Genomic DNA, 21011 nt, shown 5'->3' with positions numbered 1-21011 from the left:
CAAGCTGAGCTACGAAACCTCATACTAGCAACTGTGCCTTTTAACAAGGACCTTACTTTTTCTCTGTACAGTGCATCAACATTAATATCAAGTAAGGAGCCATTGTTACTAACTTCTCGATCAGAAAACCAGATCCTCCTCTGGTAGAAACAGCAGTTCCAGTGACTTTCATACAGTGACATCAATTCCCTCTGCATCAGTGTCCACTGCCATCAGAGTACATCACAGCTCACAGTCAGTGGTCTTCTACTCCCTGCACGTTCACTTCAACAGACTGCTGAATACCAGATCTCTTTCTAGAGCTCTGCCACTAACACTGCTCTTCACCATTATTTTGTCCATTAAGTAAATATAATCCTCTTCATCCCTTTAGTGCAACTCATCTCACCCAAACAGAGCCATTTTTTAATTTGTGCACAATAATTATTCAGTGTTATCAACATAAATGTGTAGAGCTCTGTAAAATGCAGAGGAAGCACCTTGATCTGTACAGCGTCAGGTCAACTACCCGAGAACTCACGTATGATCATTTACCTGAAACAGCTAAAGCCATAACTGTACGTTCCTATTAATTTCTAGATGTAGGAGTAGATTATATAATGGGAATACAGTCTCCTTGTGGTTTATAGTCTCATTAATGCTAATCAAATTAAGCCTATACACTGAACAGATCTTTAAGATTTGAAAGTCCTATGTAATTTTCAAGTTCACGAGAGCAATTTACAAAAAAGTACAAATTTCTATGATTTGTTCAGAAACTGAAACTGAATAGCACATAAACTTCCAGCGTCAATGAGGCTTGGTTTTGACACAGAGCTCAGGACTCAACATAAAATATCCATGAAAATGATCTTGACCTCTTGTTAAAAAGTATTTTAGAGTAGTAAGGCAAAAGGGATTTTTATATCCAGCATACTTTTTTTTTTCCTCCCTGTTATGCTTTATTTCTGCTGACAGCTCCCAGACTCTCAGTGCTTAGTTCCCAGGGAAACTGAAGCAGAAAACAGTTAAGTTTCTGTCCCTGCACCAGTGGAGACCCACACACAGCAAGATTTTCCCCTGCAACTGCTCTCATCTCTAAACTCTGCCACAGAAGTGGAAAATATCTGGCACATGAGACATAGTTGTTTCAGCTTTCCACTGATGGGATGACCACCTGTAAGAAAACTCCCAACGACCTACGGTCCATGACTTGCACACTGAAAAACCCAGCCCTCCATCATGTTGGCACTGAAGTTACCCTGGTAGTCCACGTACCTGCGATTCTGGAACGCGATGATCTACATGCAGTAAGCTGAACAGGGCACCCCACTGCCTTATACTGATTTGTCTAGTTCTTCAACTTCAGAGAGACAGCACTGACCAGATGAGGTGTAACCTTGTTTTTCTGTTAACACTGTTACCACAGAAAATGCTATGGATATGCATTAACACAGCTCATCAAGGACTAACAGAAGAAAGGAGATTGACGACACGAAAAATCCCAGCAACTGGTTTTCTAGGGACACTGTGTTGTAGCACTCATTAAACATCAGCACAATATTGGTGCTGCGTACAGATCTCCTTGTAATATTTAAATGTAAGGAAAAAGAACTGACAGGAATTCTTCTTTACAACCTCTGTGGACTGAAGAAAGATCCCCCCAAGACTCAAAGTAGCTGATCATCTCCTACTTACATCCATAAACTCCACATTGGCTTTGGGACCAGTGGTCTCGTTAAGGATCTTAATGGCCACAGGAATCTTTACGGTTTCTCCCTCGGGGACCCAAATACCCTAGAAAGACAAGGAAAATGGACAGAAGACTAATAAGACAACAATCATAAAAATTTCACTGTTACATTTCTTTTTGATGTATTTTGTCACATTATGCATCATTATGCAGTTCAGTTGCAAACATCAGAACTGAGAATACACAAAGCAAGCTATAAAAGAAAAAAGGAAAAAAAAATCTCACAAAACTATTTCTTACACCAAAACTCAACCCTTATGTAAAGTGGAATGTTTTATGCCAGTGATTGCCCTTCTTAGGCCCCCTTAATTTTCTTGCTCACAACCAGCTTTATAGGGAGCAACATATGCACGTGAAAGAGTTTTCCACTGCCTATTGCTTCCCATAAAATTGAACAAGAACCTAGATTTTCTGTTCTGGAGTTTGATGTTAATCCCACTGATACTATTGCAAACTCCCACTAGTGAGTATCACCAGCAATTAGGTCGTGCCATCATGCAGAAATAGGACACCTTGAGAACAATATATTTGGATAGAAATAGTTAAATGTTATTTCTCTAAGTAAGTGTTATATAAGAATTAAAAGCTAAGATGGCTAAGCAGCAAACCTTATAGTTACAATTCAGCCTGTTTCTTGGGCTACTTTACCATCTCTATTATCTAACCTATTCTATGTTCCTAGCAATCTTGTGTTACCTGTCTCTATCATTTATTTTCAAATTTATTATTTGAAAAGTATTGTGGTGATGTTGTTGTAGTCATCTGCTCTGTACTTCTTCCATTTCCTCCCCCAGTTTGGAGACAGCCACTGTATCTATGCTCCTTCACTGCCCCCTTTGGGTTCTGTTCTTTTATCCAGATTGTTCTAGAGTGCATTAACATAACTTACAGTTATGTTACAATAACTTAGAATGCATTAACATAACATAATTTCCTATGAAACTGAAAGAAACAGAAGGTACTAAAATTTAGCCAATGATAATACCGTATAACATCATATAACAGCTATTACAAAACCTATGTGACATTTGTGAAATGAGAGACAAAGTTTATCTAACTTGCTAAAACTGTACTGTAAAGCCATCGCGTAAGAACAGAACAGCCAACATCAATACTGCATTGAAAATCAGTAGCAAGATGTTCCAGCTTGTGTGGTCCTTTTGCACTCAAGGATGCTCGTGGCTGACACTCCTTTTCTCACCAAGATGTCTGTGAGTCTGCCTAACACTGAAGTCTTAAGTCCACTGTTCTATCAGTCTCCCAGATATATAGGGCTCATGAATCCACCCGCAGTAGAAGATGCCTTGCTGCAATGCAGAACTTGACTGTTCCCAAGTTAAATGAGGCCAGTCATTGCTGTGCAGAGGGGACTCTTACCTTGTATACAGTTCCAAAGGCTCCAGAGCCAAGAACCTTGACTCGTTTCAGCTCAGTTTCCTTCAGGATACGAAGCTGTGCTTGGTTGGGTGCTGTGCCACTCGGAGTTAAGGGTTCCACAAGCTATGAAAGAAAGTCCTACAGTGTTAAGTATCTGAAAGCGTGAAAACCCATCAGAAGTTTATACTGAAAGCAATCAACCCAGTTTAACACTGGAATAAGACAGTGAGGACTACTGATCCGCCAACTTCTGCAGGAGTCTCTCACCTTTAAAAGTAAATCAATCAAATGCTAAGAAACTGAGTGACATGATAAAGAAAGTCCTCACTCATCATGTGATAATTTCCACCAGGAATTGCATGATGGAATTATGAACCGGAAATTGAATCGGTGTCACAGTAATGCACCCAAGGACTTTTACTAATGGAGGCAGTATAAATATTTTCCACATGACAGAAATACAGCATTTATTATCAGCACACCACATTCTATTTTTGCCTATTTTAGTGCCTTTTAAGTTGGCCATATTTCTTTTAAATAACTCTGACTTAATGGATCATCACATTCTTACTCTGTTCTGGGGAAGGGACTACTCTTCTGAACTTCTGCTATACTGTATAAGAGGACAACTTTAAGGAGAAAGCAACTTAAAGCAGATAAGTAATTGTAACAACCACTAATTTACTGGGGGAAAAAAAAGGCACAATTAAGCAATTTGCCCAAGATGACAATCATGTCCCAAGAAATCTTTATAAATGAACCACAATGGCACAGTCAGTTAAAAATGCTCTCAGAAATCAACATGGTACCATGTTTGCCAGAAAAAAAAACTATGGTTCTTTAAAAATAAATTAAAAATAAATGAAAAGGACAACATTCTAAACAATGAAAAATAGCCTGTTCCTTTACAGGATGAGAAAAATAATTCAGGGCTACTCCTACTCAAATTGGTTTCACACCGCTGCAGTATTTCAAAGTTGTCTGTTTACAAGGCTAAATGCTCTGTGCTCTGCAGTTTCCCAACTACTGCTATGGCTCTTTGAGCATCACGGACTACTTCATCAGTTGACCAGATTACTCTGGCTCAGGTAGGAAGACTGTTAACTGGAAATTACTGGAGTATGGAAACATAACAAAACCAAACAGAAACGAGACAGGTTATCATAGAAATAATTTGTGAGATGCATTTTTTTTTAATAAAATAACTCTTTCGTCCTTCCGGTTTACTCACCCAGTGCTAATGCAACAAAGGAAAGAGGGCTCACTATAACAGAGAACCAGGCAGACTGGAGGAATGCTTCTGTATTTTCAGTTTGTGAAGGGTGAAAACAACTTCTGTGCTAGTGCTACAAGCCACCAACACAAGTATGGCAGGGAGAAGTAGTATTGTGGGGCCTAAAAGAATTCCTTGTAAAGTATTACTGAGAATGACTGATAGAAAGATAGGCCTGTCATAGCCTGCAGCTAGAAACAGACTCTAGCTGAAGCTATGTGTGTTTATTTCAGGATACTCATGATTTAATTTTCTATTTCTAAGCCAAGACAACAGCCTCCCCACAAATTCAGTAGAAGACTGTAGTCCCTCAGTAAACACCGTCAGCCACAGCTTTTATCTGATCAGAGAACAAGAACTGGACTTCAAAGCCAGTACCTCACTTATGCAACAAAGTCTACTTGCTTTTGCTTAAATAGCGGCTGATATGATGTCAACATTTCCCTATCTAAAAGCACTTAGTTAAGCTTTCCATAAACGTGAACAGTATTTAACAAACAACACAAATTCTAGCCAGGCATAAAGGTATTTAGGAAAACAGATTAGGGATGCATAAATCATTTGCTCCAAGGCGCTACAGTGGAATTAAGTGGGAGCAGGACCCTTAAAATAACAGAGAACAGCACTGTTAACAAAGCCCTATCGAAGTATTGGTAGTTAATAGTATTTCCAAGCTTTATCATCTCGCAAGCAGGAACCCTTATTTAATATCATCATCAAAGTGTCTCAAAGTATAGGACTGTGTACATGGTAGTAACCACTTCTGCTGTAACTGACAGAGACTAAATATTATGTTTAAGAATATTTCCTAGATTGCCTCCTCCACTACCTGCAAACTGAAGAGCAGAACAGAATGGACATAGCTTTCTGTCCTATAGAACCGTTACATGCTTTTGGCAGCAGAACTGTGAATCTTATTTGGTTATGCTCTGGGAAGTATCTTGGCTTATTAAAGCACTTTATTACTACTGAATAGAACTAGAGGCTTTGACAAAATTTGGACCACAAAGGCCATACAAGTACTGGAGCAAAGAGTGAGTGACAATATCGACATCTAAGCATTCCTGATGAACTTAAGTTTTTACCAGACATCATTAAAGTAACCTACTTCAATCAAAGTTGACTTCAGTATGCACTGGATGAAGTCTTGACATTTTAAAGCATGAGAGCTACTGAATGTATTGATGAACTGGGACAGAATTTCAACAGAGAGTAGGATAAGAGCTTAAAAATCTGGTGGAACATGGCTATGTGATCATATGGATCTTTTTCAGATATGAAAAGCCACAAATCCATGTATGTACGGAAAATTAGCACGTTGAAATAGCATCATTCACTTCATCAGTTTAGTCCTGCAGAAGTTAGCAAAAGATTTCTACAGACCTTTACAGTAACTGGATTAGAGACCTGAACATCCTTAGTACAGAAGCAGAACAGTTCTGCACACCTTCCCAAATTTGCAGGTATTTTGTGAGAAGGAACACCCGCTCACCTCAGTCTCCAGGAACCTTCGCAACGCTCTCTTCTTTTTAATGCTCTTGCGCCGAACATACACAGCAAATGTCAGGCCCACAATGACGATGATGAAGAGGCCACCAATAACTCCAGCAGCAATCAGAGGGGTTCTAGCAATCAGAATCAGAGACTTTATTGTTAGCTAGGTGACAGACCAAAGAATGGCTAGGTACATAAAATATAATCACTTGGAAAACAACTTACGTTGTAACTGTCTTACGACAGTTACTTAGTCAGTCCAAATAGAAGTCAGGGGAAACGCATTAACATGTGTTACAACTTTTCTTGTTTTTTTTTTTAATTTATATACCAGGTTCACTTTTTTTCAAACTGCCATGCACATGTGAAGAGTTGTGTGGACAAGGAGACACAACATGCACTTTGATGGCAAACGCAAATCTGCAATGGCAAAATGAGGATGCAAGCATCTACAGTTCTCCTGCAAGAAGTTTATCCATACTTACTTTTGGGTCCAACTATATTAACTTATGGGTTTGTGCATTTAAAAAACCAACAACCAACTAACAAAAATTGCCTAACCTACAAACATGATGTGCCTTCCTGAGTCTAGGGAAGTGAGGAGCATCATACGCAGACACTTTGCTCAAGTGGAAGATATTTACACTTGAAAAAAGTAATTCATTACTAGTACCACACACCCTCAGTTCACTACCATTGCATAGGACTATTTTGGTGATGGTTGCACCCATCTGGTTCTGCTAATAGCAAAGCCAAATCCCATATCAGAAGACAGCTGTGTGGGAGCCAAAAAACTCCTGTGTGTAACAACAAGCCAGGGTCAGTATTCCCACAAAAAAGTAGACATCCCCACGTAACTCTGCAACACCTTTCATCTCTCCAGGACCTTGAGCAGCATCAGCTGCAACTACTAGCTTGTTTTTCCCACAGACGTAAGATATAATAGGCTGGCATGGTGGTAGATACTCTACAAGCACAAAATAAAAACTGTCTTAGAGATTCACTCTGACTTAGTTGTGCACATTTGGAAATCCCCCCCACAGTCAGTGGAGAGGAACAGGCTCCTGGCAAAGAAAAAGTGAAAGCAGCATGTGCTCTCAGTTTTGTTTGTCTTCCCTGCCTCTATAGGGTGTGCAGCAGCCTCCAAACCAACACCTTAAATTAGGCATTTTCACAGAATGTCAGCAACTTACTAACATAAACACTTAATGTTTAACATCCCAACAACGATGGCTGGACAGCAGCTGAAAAGATGGCTAAAAAGGAGACAGTATGACAATGGCAGAATGTAAATGGTACAGAAATCATTGCCTTTTAACCACAGGAAATAGGTTAACAATTGTCAAGACTGTGGAAGTATCACTGCTATGGTTTAACAGCCTCCCCCTGTTAAGCCTGGACGATGACGGAAGATACATTATGGACTATTAATAAAAAATAAATAAAAAAAAGGTAGCATACAGGTATTGAAAATTTGAAGGAGTCACTGACAGAAATAGTAAATTGATTTATCTGACCCTTATTGTTCTTTTATGTCCTATCACACAGCTGAGCAGTGGGACGCAAGGCCATCTTACCTGGTTTGCTCGATCAAGGTGTATTACCACTGCTGACCATTCTGAAGCCCACGTCTGAACTGTCCTAACTGCCCACCATTGCTGCACTTTGCTTCAGAGAGATCTCAAAGCACTCAACCTGGATTCCTTTCAGATACCAACCAGAAATGTATTTCTGGAGTGTATTTAACATGCTCCAACTCCTAACTGCCCTTAAGCCCACGGGATCAGACTAGAACTTACACAAAGAAACACTCCCTGAAGCAAATGTAGGCTAGAGATTTGGTCCATCACCTGCTTGGTAGTCCAGATCCAATCCTGTTGTGGCACTCACTTCACATTAACCCAGAAAGCGCCTTATACTGGCATACCTACTTATTACAACACTCTGTTTGAAGCACCATTACCACGTTTTCTCGGGTAAAATGCATTAGCAACATGGAATGCTTTAAGGCCTATTATAGTTCAGAGACTACTATGGAAACCGTAATGCCTGCAAATATGGAAGCTGAATGTTGTTTAGGTATAAAACAGATCATGATGTTTGGGAAGTACAAATCCAGTACCGCTAGACGCTGCTTCTTCACCTAGTCTGGCCTTAAGACACATCTTCCTTTTTAACCTCATCGATTACTCTGCCAGTAGAGTGCAGAACACAGGTTAAAGGTCTTGTCATATCCACCCAAAACAACACGCCTCTCTTCATTTTGCATCTGCTTTCCATGATACTGATGCAAGAAACTTGTTAATATGAACAAGACAGGCCACCAAAAGACTTCTATGAAGCTATTACTAACGCTCTTGAGCAGGATTCTTTTCAAACAACGTATGAACAATCATAGATTTTTTTTAACACTACCAAACCAGAGTGACAAAACAAGGAGACCTCTTGACTTTGAAGTGCATTAATAGTAACCATCGTAACAGCTGCCAAAATAACTAGTTTTATGATTCTATATACACCAAAAATGGTCCAAAACAATATTTAAATGAAAGACCATAAATAGTTTCCAAGAGAACATAATGCCTAGTCAAGAAAATAAAAGGAAGTTATACATTCCTTGCATCCCTTTTATTGTTATAAAGTACAAAAGTTCAGTATGAATCTTTCATAATCCATCATGTCAACTCTTGCTGACTTAAGAAGGAAATCATTATTTTTAATGGTGAATTGAAAAAAAGCTAGTGCTTGTTTTTTTAAAAAAACTTCAAACAAACAAACCTTTAGTCACTAACACGAAATATGCTCTAAATATTGTATCTGAATTTTCAGGAGCTACCATCTAAACACACTATTAAGCTTAAAAAGGCAGCAAAATGGCAATGAAATAGCATATGAGGAAAGATGGTTTTCAATGCTGGAAGAACTAAAAAAAGTTCTATTTTTAACTCAAACAATGACCAGCTGCCTTCACCCCTAGGTCCACCATCCTTGCATAAAAATCATGACACATACAAACATCACACACCTAGAGGGATGCAATCGTACACCATGCAACTTCTCCTCGCCCTACCAACACTGAGCTAAGCCCCAAAGTCAACAGCCATGAATTGTATTTGATACACTAGCAAATGTCAAGTCACTGGCCTGAAGCTTTCTGGTATCATCAATGCGCTTCAGTACCACATCTCACTGGTGTTTCCAACCACACAGAGATTATTTCTAAGCACTTAAGCTTTTCGGTTGTCACTTTCCCCATCTGGGTTATTTTTACTTATGTTAATTAGGCTGAGTTTGCTTTTTATATTTTCTGCTAACATTTCCTACTCCCTTGTATAATTTCTCCAGTGTTTTTGTGTGTGCAGTATCTCACATTTAATACCCTGCTGAATTTCATTAAAATGCTGTTTACTTCTCTTTTAGATAATTGTTAAAGTTGTTTAACATGGATCCTTGAAAGGTGTTGCTGACCAGTGAGACAACTGAAGAAACAAAACCTTTCTTTTTTTTTTTTTATTTTAATCCAATCTTTTTTTTTTTTTTGCACATGCACCTAATCATCAGTTCAGCTTCACGAACAAGCTGGACACACACAAAGCTCCTTATCTCTAGTGGCATTAAGGATTTAATCCATTTACATTACTATTACTGCCCCACAACCACCTCTGTGAATCCAAGCGGCTACGTTAGACCAATGCTAACTGCTTTCCACTTAAAATTACTTCCATGAAAATTAACAGGAGCAACGTTAACGTTGTGACAAAAGCATCACCCTTAAAAAAAGACATTTTTTTAAAGTCACCTTTAAAAGCAGGGAGGCCACATTTCACTGTTAGGACTCAGAAAATCTAAAATCAAGTAAAGAGAGTAGTTGTATGTTGGGTCCTGCCCATCCAGCATGGATACGGACAGCCAGAGGTCGAATCTAGCTCATGTTTCTTTCAGCTTCACTATGGACCCAGCAACAGAAACTGCTGATACAATGGCCATTTTCCTTTACACAAGGAAAATCTACCCCAGAGGGTGTAAAAAAAAAAAACCCCTCCCTGCTAGGTGTTTCTAGACTTTTATGCTCATCAAAATAGACATATAATTTCAAGAAATAGGGCCCTGAATTGTAATTCAACCCCACACAATTTGCTGTCCCTCACCCCTCCACCAGCTGAGGACAGAATACCCAATTAATGACTGGAAAAGAAAGCAGCAGGGGAGGTGGTGAGAGGGGAAAAAATTCACTACGTGTGAAAAACTCAGCCTTCTAAACTGGAAGCCGCATCTATCTGTTGCTGAAATTTGAAAGTAAGATTATAATATTCCCTTAGGAGAAATAAATAATATATTTTTCTTTTTAAATGTACACAGTGTTTTCGTATTTAGAAGCATGTAATATCAACTCCTGCGCATCAAATTTGAGACAAGAAGTTCAAACTTAGCGTTCCAAGATGGACAAGGATGCCCAACAGGGGAGCTTGTATCATTCCACTCCAAAACATCAAGACATCTGCAATTCCCAAAGTGCAGAGAGTCAGGTATTAAAGCCTAATTACTGATTTCGATGAGTGCATGGTCTCATACTCTAGACTGGAGAACACAGCAGCAGGAGGAAAGGAAATAGTATTGTGGTCCACGGAATAAAGCTGAGAAAGAACACCTGTTTTTGTACCTTTGGCATTAACCCATGTAATACAATATGTAAATGAACTGAGCTTTGAAGCCAAGCTGTTAGAGAGCTTTCAGTTCCCACCTCAACCTTCCCAGCCTTCCCCACTTTAAGATTTTTTATCTATACATGCAGACAGAAATCATTCTAACTTTGAATACTTGTGAAGTGTTTGCTGCTTGGAAATTTTCTTTTTCAAGATAATCTTTTTTCCTGATGGACAATTCACACATTCTGCATTCCTCTCCCCTTCCCTCAGAAGGGAATTCAGACAACTTTCAAGCTGCACTTTCAGAGATTTAACAGATTCTGCTAATCCTGGAACAATAATCTTTGTATTTAAAACATACAAGATAAACAACCAGAGTGAGAAGCAAATTTGAGTATGTTTTAAGAGCTTCTCTCCTGTGCAGCACTTCTTTGGCAGCCCTCTACAACCACAATTGCTCACAAAACAGTGCTCCTCAGGGCAGGAAGAATTCATCTACTATTCTTCACATCAAGATGTGCTCTGCTTTATATTTTTTCTCTTCCAAGAACAAGACTCACTTCTCCCTTTTCCCATCTAATCCAAGGATGTTTAAACACTGAGCAAAACGTTACCTCTTATGTGCAGATTAGCTTTTATCTTGTTTAAACACAAATTGTAACAGCTGATCTCAGGATGACTACCAATCCGACATTTAAATGTAGATATTAAAATCTAGATACGGGCTAAATGTATTCCATCATACCATCAACTAGCTGTAGTTAAACTCTGGTGCCAGGTAGTTTTACCCACGACTTTTCAACATGAGCACAATGTTGTAATCCCCATCTAGGTCCATTCAGTAGTTGCACGTTTCTAGATCACTCAAATCGTGAGATTCAGAATTTTCACCGCCTTTTCCAGCTGAGAGCCATTGTTCTTAGCCACGTACAGAACAGATGTGCCACTGATCGAGATGTCTTGTTGAGAGCAACTGAGCTATAAGGATGCATCAAAATGTTTAATGCAGTGAGTGACAAAATTTTCTGAAGACTTGTGCATATTTTGGTTATCAGAAAGTGTTTGCTGAAATGACTGTTAAACAAGACAAGTAAATATATCGTGTCTATTCCTTGAATTGTTACAGTATATCCTACTCAATTTTCAGTGTGTTTTTATTTTATTTAAGCAAAGAAAAGATTCCTTATTTCACTCAGCAAAATAAATGGTGGAAAAATAAAAATTGAGGATAGCTTTTAAAATGAATTTGGGCTAGAATTCTAAACATTAATGTGTACTGAGAATAATTTTTTGACATCTTTATTATCCTTAAGCACATACAGTGCACATTGGATTTCTAAAAAACTAGCTTTAAATCCAAATGGTGATTTAAGTAATTTAGGAGAACAACGATGTTCCTATTTTCACCTTAAGTTACTAAGAACTCTGTTTTACCTCCCTGTTAATATAGCTGACTGGGAATAAATACTGAGATCGCTCTAACTGCAGTATTAATACAGAGGCTTTTTGTGGGCTTCTCTCTCCATATAACTGAAAGTCTACCTGAGATTTCTTGCATTCGTAATATTTTCAGGCTGAGATTTTTCTCTTTTGCAACAACAACAACAAAAAAAGGAATTCTATTGTTAGGAACTTGCACGGTGACTTTGTTTTGAGGCTTGTGCTTTAAGTAAACGGATTAACGTTCCTTGTAAAATATGCCAAGTCAGGTCCCACATAATGTGGATTGATTTATCTGTGACAGAAAGCCAGTTAAATCCACTGGACTGGACTCACAGGTGAAGCCAGTTCATCAAGTAAAAGAACAATCCTCTTTATAAACTTGTCATATTTCCCATTTTCATTGCAAAGAGTAATATTTTGCTTCAAATAAAGAAAACCAGACCTGTAATGACCATGGGCACTGATGGACTGCTCTGAAACTAAAACCATGAACATTAGCTTAAGGAGTCTCTCTCTGCATAAAGCATTCCTGTTAGAGGCAATAAACTCAGGCTGCAGCACACAGGCTTCTCTGCAACCGGTTGTAGTCAACAGGTTCTACAATTATTTCTGTGTGCACGCAATTATTAATAAGAACACATGCTTTTCTCAAACAGAAGCATAAGGTGCATTCTCCTGTATATGTTGAGAGACCAGTCTGTCTGGCAGCACTGCTTTCTGTTCACAAACCATCGAAGCCAAAAGCACCACCGAGCTGAAGCCAAACACACCACACAGCTTGGGGAGCTGAGAAATACAATGCATTACATCAGTAGGTAGCCAAACTTCCAACAGGGGCTGGCCAGGTCAGACAGAGAATAGAAATCTTAGCACACATTTGGCCACTGAAACCAGGCAGGAACAACTCCTTCACTGTGCAACTGGCATTCAGGGCAGATTTTATCATGTTTGCATCATGGTTACATTTTGGTACCTATTGTATGTTCTAGCAGTCACAGGAGGCCCATTACCTTCACCCTACACCTGTACAACTTTTCAAGCAGACAGCCAAACTCAAGCCTTGATAAGCTCAATGTAACTCAACCTGCTTTCAGTTTTGCTTCACTAGTGACAGTACAGAGGAGTGAACACTGCAGCCAGCACTAACAGCAATTCATTAGCATTTCAGGTGACAGTTTGATTCAGTCTTGTGTGCTCTTTCATCTTTACACATAACAAACAACCAAAAAGGTGTCTGCTCACACAAATATGTGGGAAACAATGTGTGGAAAAAAAAAAAAAATCTGATCCCTGAGGACATGCACTCATGATGAATTAGTCGTTCACTACTTTATTCTCTACAATATCTGGAACCCATTCCAGACATCAGGGGAAATTCATTTCAGTTGGGTGGTAACTCAAACTGTAAAGAACAGAGACCAGAAAGAAACATTTGAGAGTATTTTAACTAACCAAGAGAAGTAAACCCATACGAATACTGTGCTCTTATTTTTCCTCAACACTTTCCAAATTCCACTGGTAAGTGGAGTTCCAGGTGAACCTTAGCTGTAATTGAGCCATTCAATACATGAAATACCCAAATCCATACATGACTAAGTGAAATTTTGCTCGTAAGACTGCAGTGGTCTTTCAGAAGATTTAAGGAGCACAGCACAGTTTCAATACGTATTTAGCTGAGTGGTTGTGCACAGCAGACTCTTTCTTGTTTTGCTTTGAACCATCTGGGGCAGTGTTTGCTTGCTCAAGCTCCAGGAATTTTCATGTCAGTGGACTTTTAAGGACTGTATTTGGGGATCAAGTCTGAGATTCTGTCACTGATTGCCTCTCTCTGAAGTCTTTATGACTTCATGTTTCTCAGAGTCTGCTCATTAAAGACAGCCCCAACTCCCACCAGGCCATTTCTGGTCCAGCTGTGCATCTACACTTCTCTGAGCAAGCCTCTTCAACATGAGTGAGCAGACTAAGGTAGTACTAAGTTCAGCACTGGACACTGGCAGAGGGGGAAAAAAGCCAAAACAAAATGGGACATGATAAACTGCTGAGAACAGAACTGTCATGCTGTGTTCCTGATCTTCAAGCATCCTGTCATATCCAATCACTTGTTCTGTGATAAATGGAGAGCTTACATGGGTTTCAACTGAGTTCTTTTTAACAAGGGGTGGCATTAGATCATCTTTGGGACCTATGTTTAAGATTAAAGTTAGAGTGCATGAAGATTTGTAGGTTCCTTTTTAACTGTGTTTGGAAATTTGCACCCATATATTGTGCATGTATTACATATATAAAGGACTAAGACTTTCCTTTGAAGTCTAAAGCAAAATACTAACACTTGATTCCACATTGGCATACATGTTCTCTCGTATTTGAGGCATAAGTGCCTCAGAGATGGCCACGTTCCTGCTGCTAACTTGAATATGTATTTTAGCCTCTCCTCATTAGAGTTTCTAAATATGCAAAATTTATCTTTGTGGAGCATAGGAGGGAATAAATGCGGCCAGTGCTCATAAATATCAAGCAAAATCCAAGGTAGATAAAGATCAGGGCATAAGGAATTTTTATTTGAATATTCCTGATTTTGCTTTGGGATTTATAACTGTAATATTACAAGGATACTATCATGTCTGCTTAAATGCCCTACATAAATTACATCAATCGTTGAAAAATCCCATTTGATTATGAGGAAAACATGGTAGAAGAAAACTGAGATCCACATTTTGACACAAGTCTTAAACATGACCCCCCCCCCCCCACACACACACACCAGGATATTTAACATACCAGTCCTTTCCAGGAGTTCTTACACTGTCAAGAGGAACAAAGATAAACAAGTAAAACCTGCAACTCCTCTTACTTCTAGTCATCATCACACTACTAGCATTTCCCTACAGACCACTCCAAAAAAAAAAAAAGTTCAGCTTAGAAGCTCCAAGCCCACCCACCTTCACTTATCTGCTCCGTTTGCACAGCCACCCAAAGGAACCTATTTCACTTCACTGTCTGTAAAGGCTGTTAAGGGAAACCAGTCTGTGAATATTATCCCTACCTTCTATTCTCAGCCCTACCAGTGATTTTTGTGTTCATGTACACAGCAACCTCCTATCATCCTGATAGTCACAGATGTGACTCGATTAGAAAAACAGCTTGTGTCCATGGTGAGGATACTGCTGAGCGTAACCTAGACTCTGAAACAGCTGTTTTATTATGATTAGTTTGCAGTACAGTATGGCCCACATAAAGGCCAAGGATGATTTAGCACAACAGCTTTGCTTTCTCCCAAATTTCACTACAATATAACATCGCAGAATTTATTACAGATACCACCTTACCTATGCATCTTCCAAATATTTAAAATACTTCTCTTCCAATAGCTGTTAAATGCTCTGAATAGAGCACACCAGCATCTGGGGAAAAAGTGATCCACATGAACACTCAGAATCCTGTACAGGATGCACAGAAACCTGCACGTCACTAACGCTGCTTTTGAATGCTTCGCAACTAAAGGTGTTTTTTGCAAGGGACTGACCAGAAACAAGAGCACATAGAAACCATGCTGCAGAAACAACTGAAGAACACCACATCATTGTTTATGTGAAGCAATTTCAGGGCGTTAAGATTTCATTAAAATTTACATCAGACTGGAAAACAGCGTCAAGTTGTTTTTTTTTTTTTTTTTTTTTTGACAAAAGTATAGTCATCCCGAAAGAAAGCTTCACTTTTGTAAGTTACATATAAACTAAAAATAATCCATTATCTAGATACTGTGCTTCCTAAACTTCACATTACCAAAGATGCTACAAAGCATCTATTCCAGGAAAAGTGGGGAAAGATGTTAAGAAGAGAAAGAAAAAAAAAAAGGGGGGGGGGGGAAGGAAGGGGAAGTCTGTACTACAAAAAAGTATTAGATGCTTAGTACCTTGCTAGCATCTAAGGCTTAGAAAACCTGATAGAGATAAAAATGCGAAGATCTCCTTTGTCTATGTTATTAATGCCAAAAATTAGTCATGGAAAACAACTTGCCTTCAGTTGTACCACACTAAATAAAAATGCTGAAACACTAGCATGTAAAAACCCTACTGCTAACTTTATTTAAAATACATGCACAGTTGAAGTGAAAAGTCACAATGCAAAAGAGCTCAGCCAAACAATTAAGATCTCAATCAATTTCTCCCCTCCCCTAGCAAAGGTTAGTTTGAAAACTCAGAAGTCCTTTAACTGACCTAACTGCGAATCATCAAGAATATGGCCAGTACAACAGAAACCCTGTGCACAGTCATTTGGAGCTCTCATTCTGCGCCTCAAAGCTGACAAGAATCAAACTGAAACATTCAGTAGCTAGATCTGCCAATACCAGCAATCAAAATTCAAAGAGGAACCCTGGGTGCAAGGCTTAGAACATGAGCCAAGAGATGATCAGAGCAGGAAGCTATCATCGCATATCTGCAACTGTCCTGTCACACGCTGTAAACAAGGACAGAAGGAACCAGTGAAATCCTCCACCCTGATACCTGCACAGCCTACAGGCTTGGCACAGATCGATTCTTTCCAACAGCACACACCTGCAAGGAAGAGCTCCAGTTTTGATTTTACAAGCCTAATGCTAGAAAATTGAATGCTACCAGGGAAAAATCACTCCAGGGATTAATAATCCTTATTAAAAATGCATTGTCATTTTGCTACTTTGAACACATCCGTCTTCAGATTTCAGCCATTTTATTTTCTCACAGATTCCCTATCCTTTTCCTTCTGCTAGACTAGTGCCACTTGGTTTATAGAACCTGGAGAAAAGATGGCCATGAGGCGAGCTTACCGCTCTGCCAGGTCCTGAGAAGGGAAGCACCAGTTTCTGCTCCCTGGTCTCTGATGACAGGATGCGCAAGAACAGCACAAAGCCACATCAGGGCTACTTCAGACCAGATACATGGAAAAAATCCTTTAATCTGAGGTTTGTCAAATGCTGCAACAGGCTGTTCAAGAGACATTTGGACAATGCCCTCAATAATGTGTCGTCATTTTAATTTCTGCACAAATGAACAAGATGGACTATGAGCTATCATCACTGACAAGTTATCCACTAGTTCTGATACAGCACTGGAAAAGCTGTTGCAAATTAACTGAGAAACAGAACATACACTTGTGTAAGAAAAAAAAGTGACATAAGTGACATAATTTGCAAACTTCTTTACATACAGATTGTCACCTGCATTAAGTGCTCATTCCAAGAAGTACTTAACTGGTTTTAAATAGGCAATGGAAAAGTGTGCATGCGGGGGGAGTTCTTGCGAGATCACTTTATAGATACTAGAAGGGAATAAATCTACCCCAGCTCAAATACAGACCCCCTCCCTACAGTGGATTACATGGTAGGAATTACTAACTGATCTGAAGTAACACTATTAAGCAGACTTTCACTGTACGCATGCTTCCAACACAGGTACAGTGCCACCAGCATACTGTCCTAAAGAACCCCTACCAAGACTTTGCCATTTATTGCAAGAATTGCAGCTCCTTAATTACCTGATGGGTCACGGTGAGTAAGCCAGAATGCAGAGAATTAAGTCTTGGCTGGACTCTGAACTGAAATACGTTTGTCATGTAAATTGCCTAAATATGAAAGAGCGACAAATCCTGCATTATGCAGGTAGATTGGAAGTAAGACTGCGAGCTTTAGTTCTGATTTATTATATATTAAATATTAATGATTTATTAAGAAACCATTCACTGAGGTTTAAACAACTCTACATCTTACATATTTCTAAAGCTCTACAAATGTATTTTTAATAATAGATAATTAATTTATAACAACATTAAATCTAAATTAAATCCTCATTTCAAGCCATAAAAGGAACCCACTGGAGAGTGGTGACATATATACCGTTGCTCTATAATAAGGTCACTTTTTCACGATACCATTTTATTTCTCCATCATGTATTATTTGCGTAGCCAAACCAGTACAGACACGCCACACAAAGCTTACGTAGCTTGATGAGTACGAAAGGCAGTGACCTCTGCAATAGGACTGTGCGTTGTTTTCCATTCTAACAAACCATCTGCAACTTGGAGTTTCCTAAATGCTTGCCTTTCAACAGTGACCTACTTGGTCTAATATTTCTTATTTCTTCTGCTCTAAGTTTCAGCACAGTAATTTGCCCAGTTTTTAGAACAAAGACTCTTATTTTAAATGTATTTTAAAATATATTTTGCAACTCATGCAACTCAAACAAAGAGCACAAAAAACAAACAACCAAAAAAAACCCCACTATGATATCACCACATCTGAAACAGACCAAATACATGTCACTGTACATTTCTGCAAGAAATCTGCTTGCTTTTTAAGACTGAATGGTGCACTTACGTTCTTTCAGAGCTCACCAGTTGAAGAAGACAAGTGCTGGGATGCACTGCACGATACAGTAAGGACTGCTGTACCAATATCCACAAAGTGATATGCTAAGACAACTTCTATACCCTCGCTGTAGCGTTTCTGTTTGGCATGCACCACTACGCATTAACAAATCATTACTCAAACCCAGTAAACAGCTCTGCTGCTGAGAAACCTGAACTTGGGCAGCAACAATCTCAACAGGCAGCAAAAGCATTCCACTCATATTCCACTGCTTGTAGAACTACAACAAACACCAGATTTCTTGCCTTATTCTATCTTGTGCAGTCTAAACATGATCCTCAAACTACTGGAGCCACTGAATGGATTTTAAAAGGCACGTGCATGATGACAGTTGCCTCTGGTTCCTTCACACAGGGAGACTCGGACACATTCCTCCTAAAGCTCCAGGGAGTGAAATGCTGTCATGACAATGAAGGTGCCCACAGCAAAGGTATGTTTGAAAACCAGTTTAGTAGCAGCAGTTCTCACACAACACAGGGATTTCTCCATCCAACTGTCCCATATGTATCAACTGTGAGCTCTACTTAACCCACAGAAACAGGACAAGAAACAGTATTGTTTCTAGTCTTGCTTCTTAAAAAAATATAAAATATTTTAAATAAATTTAATATTAATATTTTAATATTAATAGTTAATATTAATATTTTAATAAATATAAAACTTATATTTTTAAAAAATAGAAATTCTTTCTTTAACCGTTCTGTTCTGATACAGCAGAGACCACCATATTAGAAGTGTCTCAAGAGCAGCATCTTTTACCACTCAAGTTAAGTAATGCGGCTTAGTTCATACTCACAGATCCTATATTCCCTCTTATTTTATATAGAAATTCTCCTCCTCTTCCCCTCCAGAAGTTACTATGATTATTCTATAAAAATACAGAGCATATGGAATACTTTCCTCCAAGCAATGGAACAGAGCTCCATAAAAGCAATGAACATTACCAGTTTATTAGAGGTGTTTCCCTTCCCCACCATCTAGTCAGAACGGCTGCAAAATTCTATTGAAGTCATACTGTGCATGGGTACAAAACAGCTATGAAAGGATTCGCCTGCATTACATAGGGTTTATTGTTAATTAGCTCTTGTACACACACAGAATACATAAAAACAGTTTTGTTTTTTTTTTTGCTTAGGAAGTGATGATTTGTTGAGAGAACGTCCTTTGTTGATACAAAGCTAGCATTAGGATTGCAATTTGAGTTAACACCTACACTTCATTTTATGTAACCATTTGACAATGGTGGTACTGGCTAATTAAGTTTCTGTTAGTTAAAAACAAAACGTGAAGTTATCTTAGGGCATAAATCAATAGAGACATCAGCTTACTTAGACCAGGGCCATTAAGGTGTTAGTTCTTTCCCATCATAACCACCACATGCTTCCCATTACGCCTTCAGATTTACAATCTCACACACACCGGAAAAAAAATTAAATTCACTCCTGTTTTGATAATGTCTTCCTAGCTTTAAGTTCTATGAATTACAGAAGGATAAACACATTCAGAATTCATACTTTAAGTCAGAAACGTTGTCCACAGCCCAGCTTCAATAACCAAGTTACATAATTTTCGGGATCTGGGGTGCACAAAAGAACCAACCTTATGTGAGCAACTACAGTCATTTTCTTAATGGATGGTAGAGCACTAACAGTTTTTCAGTCTTCCTTTTAGGCAATGGTTATCCAGCTCTTTGAGGCAGACTCCTCTTTTTGTTCTCTGCACTGCACTCACTGTGGCCCATGCTGTATCCAGAGCCTCTAACAACTATGCTATTCCACTCAAAGAAACCGCTGAGTGCAACTGCCAGAAGGTATTGAATGGCATGTCATAATAGTGACAGGTGGGAAAAGAGGAGTGCTAACTCCTCTGGGCACCCTGGGAGATCCCAGCCTCCACCTGCTCCTTTTGTGCCACAAACGTGAGCAAAGGCTTTCCCTATGAAGAGTGTAACGACAGCTGGAATTTGCAACTAACCACAAGCAAACGATGCGCATGGTTGTCCCACACTTCTGACCATGTACTGGTTCTCTTACGAAGACTTTTACTTATTCACAGTTTGCACTTTTCCTGGCAGTTAAGAATACGGTGAAAGCCTTTGTGATGAAAAACTTACACTGAAAGTAAATGCAGGTTCTCACAGGAAAAAATAAGAGCATGAGATCTGGCAAGTCGCCTAACAGTCATCTGAGAAATCTGTCACGTTGCGTAGAGGAAACGAGGTCTAACAGCCCTTATAAATCGCACTAAGGTGGAAATAGGGAAATAAAAGGGTTTCTTCATCCTGTGAACTGCACTCTACTGTAGTTAAGGGTTAAAAAATAAAAAGCTATGCAGGAAGACATGGAATAGCAAAAGTAAGGATTTTTCCACAGCACATAAGGGACAAAACATAAGCAGAAAAACTGAAGTTTCACCTGTCATTTGGAAACAGGCCATGTGATGCACATCTGATTAATCTTTATTAAACATGACAGTAAAAATTCCTCTGCTATTCTACCATGCTCTTACAAAAGCCCTCAAGTCAATGGATCATGGCTAAACCAATTTGCGAGGTGCAAAACTGTAAAAGAAAAATGGAAGAAATTCTACTCAATGGGACACAGATGAAACCAATGATTAATTTTAAAGTCTGTTAGTCTAGG

General features: G+C 39.0%; 1 protein-coding gene across 18 annotated transcripts in view; it reads right to left on the bottom strand.

Annotated features, from left to right (window-relative positions):
- Positions 1-21011, bottom strand: part of ERBB4 (erb-b2 receptor tyrosine kinase 4) — a 581012-nt gene that overhangs the window by 117979 nt on the left and 442022 nt on the right. For all 18 annotated transcript variants that reach the window (XM_083841514.1, XM_083841527.1, XM_083841529.1 and 15 more), the window contains 3 exons: positions 5875-6007; positions 3110-3232; positions 1678-1776 (listed from right to left, as the gene is read on the bottom strand). In XM_083841514.1, the coding sequence (XP_083697640.1) occupies positions 1678-1776; positions 3110-3232; positions 5875-6007 (355 nt within the window). The remainder of the gene's footprint in view (positions 1-1677; positions 1777-3109; positions 3233-5874; positions 6008-21011) is intronic.

The sequence above is a fragment of the Anser anser genome (genome assembly GCF_964211835.1).
Source record: "Anser anser genome assembly, chromosome: 6".
In the NCBI taxonomy this organism is placed as follows: domain Eukaryota; kingdom Metazoa; phylum Chordata; class Aves; order Anseriformes; family Anatidae; genus Anser; species Anser anser.
Note: the sequence above shows the minus strand (reverse complement) of the source record. Positions and strands in the feature narration are given on the sequence as shown.